We start from the raw sequence: 7,055 nt of genomic DNA, 5'->3' as shown, positions 1-7,055 counted from the left end.
GTTTAGTTCGCAGAGAGTAGAGAAGCAGGGTGATGTAAAAGAAAGATATAGAAGATGCTCAAATTATAAGGCGGTCATTTATTACCAACGGCTAACTACCTCACTACGTAGCATAAGAGTTTTTTGTTTTTTGTTTTTTTTTTTTTTACATTACCCAACCCAAGATAATTATTCAAAATTGGTCCAACTCATCACTTATCATGAGTAATTTATGTACAAGTAATATTTTCTCTGTACCATTTTGCATGTCATATTTTGTCAAATCAATTTTTTCTATTACTTATAGTGTAGTTTTTAAATATATAAATTTCAAAGACTAATATACAAAATTTAATATTATAAAAAATTAATTTAAAAATAATATCAGTCAAGCCTCGCTAACCGAATCAGAAAAACAAAATAGGACGAAGGGAGTATTTAATTTGCAGTGGTGAAAATAAAGTGAGTAAACCAACAATTAAAGCAAATATATAAGTTCACACTAAGGTTAGATCGGATCAATATAGAAATATAATACTTATACTAAAAAAATATAATACTAATAAGGAATAAAATGTGTGCTACTTATAAAAAATATTGTAATACTATTCTGGGAAAATGCCATTTTTACCTTTTGATGTAAAAGTATTACATTTTTTACACTTCCCCTTATAAGTAATGTTTGCAAATGTAATACTTTTCAGGAAAATTTAATAGTTATGAGGAAAATGTAATATTTTGAAATCAAAATGTAAAAGTAATATATTTTTCTTCAAAAGTATTACACATTCCAATATAATAAGTAATAAATATTTTATTCCTAATTAGTATTATATTTTCCAATATAAATATTACATTTTCATATTCACCTAACCCGTCTCACAGATAAAGATTCGTGAGAAGTCTCACATAAGTTTTTGCATTTATTATAAATTATGAAATAGTGTAATTAGACAATAGATTAGAATACAAAATATATTATAATAAATGATCTTGTGATCAAGTGGCATATAGTGACTCTCCAAAATGGGAGGTCATGAGATTGAGCCTTAGAGTAAGGTCATCAATGGATATTGTGGAGATATTGTCAGAATTAATGCTCACATGGAGGAGAGAGAATATAGGGGAACTTATGCTAATTTGGAGGTCATGGCTGACAGGTGGGGCCACATGAATGGAGGCTGTGAATGGATGTTGTGCGCGTATAGCGCACAGCAGCGCCCACTCGGGCGCGTGCAATGCACCCGCCCGGTGGGCGCGTCAGGCGCGCACTACTATTCAGTTTTCTTAATTTTTTTTTAAATCTTTTTTTTATTATTATTTTTTCCTCTTCTCCCACTTTCTCTTTCCTAATTACACTTACAAAAAACCTCTCAAATACCGTGAAGTAACCTCATTGATAAGGATGCTCTTAGTGATTTTCAACAAGTTGAGAAAGTATAGATAAACAAATATTACAATGTAAAAGAGTCAACTGTACTAAAAATTAAAAAAAAAAAAAAAGTTCTCTTATAGTTTGAAATTTTTGAAACATATTCTCATTTGATAAAATATCAAAGTCACTTACAAAATATGACATTTAATATGATATAAAATCCTTCCATGATAAAATTTTCGAAGCAAAGAATGGCTACTTTGTATAGGATAGGAGGTTTATAATTGTAAAATTTAACACAAAATAATAATTTTCTTGACATGAAAGACTAAAATACTCACCTTAGAGCATAATTAGAAGTACCATTGATTTATTGACAACTCCAATTAAATTGGTCCGACAGTTAGTTTGATAACCACGAGATTTCAAGTTCAACTTCTCGTATAAGTTGTTTATTAGGTTTATTGAATTGAGTCAGTCGGTTATGAACAACCTAGACTGATTTGTCTCATGTAACAGTTGTGGATTTTCCCGTAAATCAAAATAATATTATTTTATCACTATAATATAATTGATAGACTAATTTGACTATATATATATATCTATTTTGTTTTTTTTTTGGTAAATCCACATATATCTATTATATCTATTATTTTAGAAATCAAAAGTACAATTAATTCATTATTTAAGAAATTCGACCAAAAAAATAAATAATATAAAGAAATTAATTTAGCCAATGGGGTTGGCTTACGAAACTAAGCCCATTGTGGTTCTGTCGGTGCTAATATGTTTAATTTAATTTATCTACATAAAAGTCGATAAAATTATGTTCAAAATTTAATGCGATTAGATTTACATGACGGTGACATTAATATATACTAACATGTCAAAATATGTTACATGACAACTTTCTCATTAACATATAGCAATTTTTTAATATTATTTAAAAAGAATTTTAAATGCCATTAAATAAACTTTTTAATTTGTTTTCAAAAAAAAAAACTTTTTAATTTCGCTTACAAAATGTCACCGTTATATCATACGGAGTAATATGTTGTATGAGATTTTTTGTTGAATTAACTTTCATTAGTTAAACTAAACTCATAAAATTAATGAGATAATAAAATATTTAGGGGGTGTTTGGTAAATAGATGTTAGCTGATAGTTGTTAGCTGATTGAGTTAGTGAGTTTGACCAGCTGATAGCATTAATTGATTGTAATAAAGTGTTTGGTAAATTAGTTGTTAATTGATAGCTAATTACATGTAAAATGATTTTCTCAAAAAACTTATATTACATTTTAGCATTTTGGAGCAATAAGATGTTACAAAAAGCTAATTAACTATACACGCTCACATTGATTGTTTAACCAAATTAAACAACTAATAATGGTCAAATAAGTCAAAATTAATTGATAAGCTAACTATATTACCAAATATGACCATAATTACAACTAAGGCTATGTTTGACAAACCTAGCTGAAAAGGTAGCTGAAAGTTGAAAAGTAGCTGAAAGCTGAAAAGCTATAAGCTCGGAGCTGAAATCTAAAAAGCTGTTAAGCTAGTTGTTATGCTTAAAAGTGTTTGATAAAATTAGCTTTTTGATAAGCTAATAAATGTAAAAAGACTAAAAAGGACATCTTTATAAAATTTAAATAGGTTTGTTTACATATTAAAATATAAAATAATGAAATCAATATATTTTAATAAAATATAAAATAAGAACATATATTTGAAAATATATAAAGTAAAAAAAAATGTTTATAATCCATAAAATTAGTTCATACAAAAATTATTGTTCAAACACAAATGTCAAATTGAAATTACAACAAAACATATTGAAGAAAAAATGCCAAAAGAGTTTTAATTGAGAGGGGTAAAGGAGGTCATTTATTTAAAATAATAAGGATAAAGATGGAAAAAAATTAATAGGCTACTAGCTTATTTTTGAAAAGCTACCTAAAGTAGCGTTTCAAAATAAGCTCTTATTTTAAGCTATTAACTTATTTTGAGAATATTATCAAACAGAGCTTATAGCTTATTAGTAGCTTAAAATAAGCTATAAACTCCTAAATAAGCTCTGCGCATTAAGCATCCATGCGATATAATTTGTATAACTCGTAGAAAACAAATAAAAATGGGACATTATTTTTTACTTTTAAGAATGGAGGATTAATGATTAACCCGTGATGATAGTCATATGTGAGCCAATTGTCAATATCCAACTGTGGATGGAATAAAATAAAATAATAAAGAATAATCGTTTCACGGTTCATTCATAATTGAACGATGGGGATGTATTTCTCTCTTAGTATTGTACATACCATACTAGTATCACATGTCCACATTCTTCGTTCAAAATTGCTTTCCATCTAGACACTCCATTCAATTGCCAAGTGCTGCAAATCTCCGTTCAAAAATATTGTTTTCACGTTCAATTTATTAACTTTCAGGTTTCATAACATTGTAATGCCAAGTATCATTTTAATGAAATATATTCTTATCAAAAGAGAATGAGAATAAGTATCAAAATAATCATAGCCTTCACATTACTTTTGTAATTTTTAATTACAAATCTGGTCTTATACTTTCGAATGGAACCGGCCAACTCGTTTCATTTTTTGTCCAAACACTTATTTAACAATTAAATAAAATATTTGAAAAATATACATAGCATACTTGGATTTACATATTAATAAATTATTAAACCATATATTCTAAGTAAATTGTAAAACTAATAACATTATCCCAACCAATGTACCCCTTTCTAATCTATGTGGCAAGAGAGAGAATTTTTTATTAGGGAATATTATTTAATGTCAAGTGTATTGCAAGAATTTGCTAAATTAACAATAAGAGGAGATAGAATTCGCTTAATTAACAATAAGAGAGAGAATTTACTAATCTGCACTTGTGTGCTACCAGCCCACATTTTTTTTTTATTTTTATCATTTCGTTTAATATTATTTTATTATTATATTTATAATATAATATTATGTGGGATCCATTTTTAAAAGTGAGAGATATGTACGTATAGAATAATAATGGAAAATTTACAAATTTTATGATGGGAAAGTAGAACCTATTTTAAAAAGTGAGATATTTAACATTGGAAGAATAATTTTGGTCTAACAAGATTAGAATATAATACACCGTCCAAGAAATACTGACATAAAATATGAATATAACCTGCATTAACTTATACGAGTATAAGTTAATTAGTTAGATATATTATGAGTATAATAGTTATACATACCACCATTTTTTCCCTACTTATCGATGGTTATACATTACAAGGCGGATCAGTGACATATATGCTTATTTTTAATATAATATAAATTCATTTTTTTTAAGTTGATTATATTATGATACAAGTTCATTTTTTATTATCTTACAAATTCATTTTTAATGTATTACCTAAAAATTAATATGTAATACATTAAAAGTAAAGATATAATATACTGAGGGGCAAAAACTTGTGTGAGACCGTCTCACCATGAGACGGGTCGGGTCAAGATGCAAATGTAACACTTATATGCACAAATGTCATACTTATATGCTCAAATGTAACACTAATTAGGAATAAAATTTTTGTTACTTATAAGGGTAAATGTAATACTTTTAAGTGAAAATACAATATTTTTACATTTCGATTTAAAAGTATTACATTTTTCCTCAAAAGTATTATATTTGCCCTTATAAGTAAGAGGCACTTGTCAACATTACTTATTATGAAAAATATATTACTTTTTCTCTTATAAGTAACAAAAATTGTATTCTTCATTAGTGTTATATTTGAGCATATAAGCATGACATTTGAGCATATAAGTATAATTATATTTGAGCAGGCAAAAGAGTCCATATACGATTTATGTATAATATGTCCCATTTTATTTATGTATAATATGTCATTCTCTCCCTCTTCTTTGTCTTCTTCTGTCCGATACAATTCCCCCCCTCCCCCTCACTCTTCTCAGTCTTCTGCCGATACAATTCTTCCTCCCTTCCTCAAGCCCAATAAACGCACAGCAAACTCATCAGAAGCGAATAAAAAGCAAACCCACCAGAAGCAAACACACGGCAAAACACTCCAACGATTGTTGAACTTGTTACCCATTGTCGGCACTGGGAGCAAACGCCGAACTGGAAACAACACACCATGGGGGATTCAAGATGAAGAATTGTATACAAATGCACGCCAAAATACGGTACCCACACAAAAATTTTGTTAGTAGTTTTTTTTTTTTTTTTTAATATGGATTTAACTCATTTCTTACTGGTTGTTAGATCAAATATGTTTTAATGTGGATTTAACTCATGGGGATTCAAATTTGTTTAAATTATGAAGGTGTTTGTGCATTGGATGCAAATATATTTATATATTTTTTAAGGAAGTGTATTGTTTATTTAGAAATTAGCTATCTGTCAATGTGTTTACGGTATGTTTTTACGGCCTGAGGAATGGAATGAGAGAATTGTATCAACTATGCAGAAGAGGGAGAGAAATTAGGACATATAATTAATAATTAATTTGATAAAAAAATAAAATATAAATAAAATTACCATGTTAACCTTGTTATTAACACCCAACAAACAGAATTCTTAACAGATGACTAAAGTGGGTAAAACCATTAAAGTCGAGGACTAAATAGAGTACAAAAAGTCACTTATGATTAAATTGAGTAAAACCACTATAATCGAGGACTATATTGGGTATTAACTCCTTAACTTAAAAATAACTTTAGTCATCGTTAACCGAAGCAGACGACACATAAAAAGGAACGAAGGGAGTAATACTCTAATAAATAGATATGAGCAATTGTGCTTTTGACCAACACAGTTTTGTGATGAATCAGAAGAATGAAAGAGGATCTGATATGTGTGTGCATATATAGAGGGAGAGAGAGAGATTGAAAACATACATTTAATTTTGTTTTTAAAATTTATTAATTAACCATCCCGGAAATGGTTTTGAACTTATAGCTGTAGTATTACAACCATCATCTTAATTTCCTTGAAACATGAAGCCAACAAGACACGACGACAACAACAATAATAACAATAAATTGATGAGGTTATTAATTAATGGAACACGTAGGGATGGCGACACCACAAGCCGCAGCAATTTTGGTTGCATTAGGAGAGTCCACATATGGCCTAAGACTGGGATTCCTCATGTACTCACAGAAGCAAGGCGTCTGCTCGTTCAGCTTATTGCAACACTCCCTCGACGGCGACTGCCCAAACAGCATCGCCGGCAGACACACCTCCAGCTCCGTCAAGCTGCAGACAGCGTCAGCCACTCCCATTCCGCCGCCGCTCATCACCAGCACCACCACCACGCAGAGGGATACGATTAGGCTGCTGCTTTCATTGGCTTTCATCATCATCATATCGTTAGAGAGAAATGTAGCTTAATTGGGTTTAGTTTATTTTGCAGGGTTAAGTTTATCAAGTACGTGTTGAATTGGTTGCAGAATTTATAGAACAGTGGGTGGGGTGTTGCTTGCTGAAGTGCATGAATTAAAGTGCATAATTTGGGGACTGCGCGTAACAGATTCACATGTCTTTCAAAGTTGCATTGGGAACTGATGATGATCTGATCGTGATCTGAAGGTAGACAATTGGTGATTCATTCACGCCGGCCTGCATGTTGTTCTGGCTTTTGAGCTGGTGACCTCACTCATTGCATTTGCTGCCTT

At 29.7% G+C, this 7,055-nt stretch overlaps 1 protein-coding gene across 1 annotated transcript; it reads right to left on the bottom strand.

The window, feature by feature from the left end:
* Positions 1-6,431: 6,431 nt before the first annotated feature.
* Positions 6,432-6,746, bottom strand: LOC116020412 (non-specific lipid-transfer protein 2-like). The gene has a single exon (XM_031260889.1). It carries the CDS (start codon positions 6,744-6,746, stop codon positions 6,432-6,434), a length of 315 nt encoding a protein of 104 aa, XP_031116749.1.
* Between the last annotated feature and the right edge of the window lie 309 nt (positions 6,747-7,055).

The sequence above is a fragment of the Ipomoea triloba genome, chromosome 5, assembly GCF_003576645.1.
Source record: "Ipomoea triloba cultivar NCNSP0323 chromosome 5, ASM357664v1".
NCBI lineage: Eukaryota > Viridiplantae > Streptophyta > Magnoliopsida > Solanales > Convolvulaceae > Ipomoea > Ipomoea triloba.
This window is presented reverse-complemented; position numbering and strand designations above follow the sequence as displayed.

Coding starts and splice junctions, on each gene's coding strand:
- LOC116020412 (XM_031260889.1), bottom strand. CDS start 6,746: ATGATGATGATGAAAGCCAATGAAAGCAGCAGCCTAATCGTATCCCTC.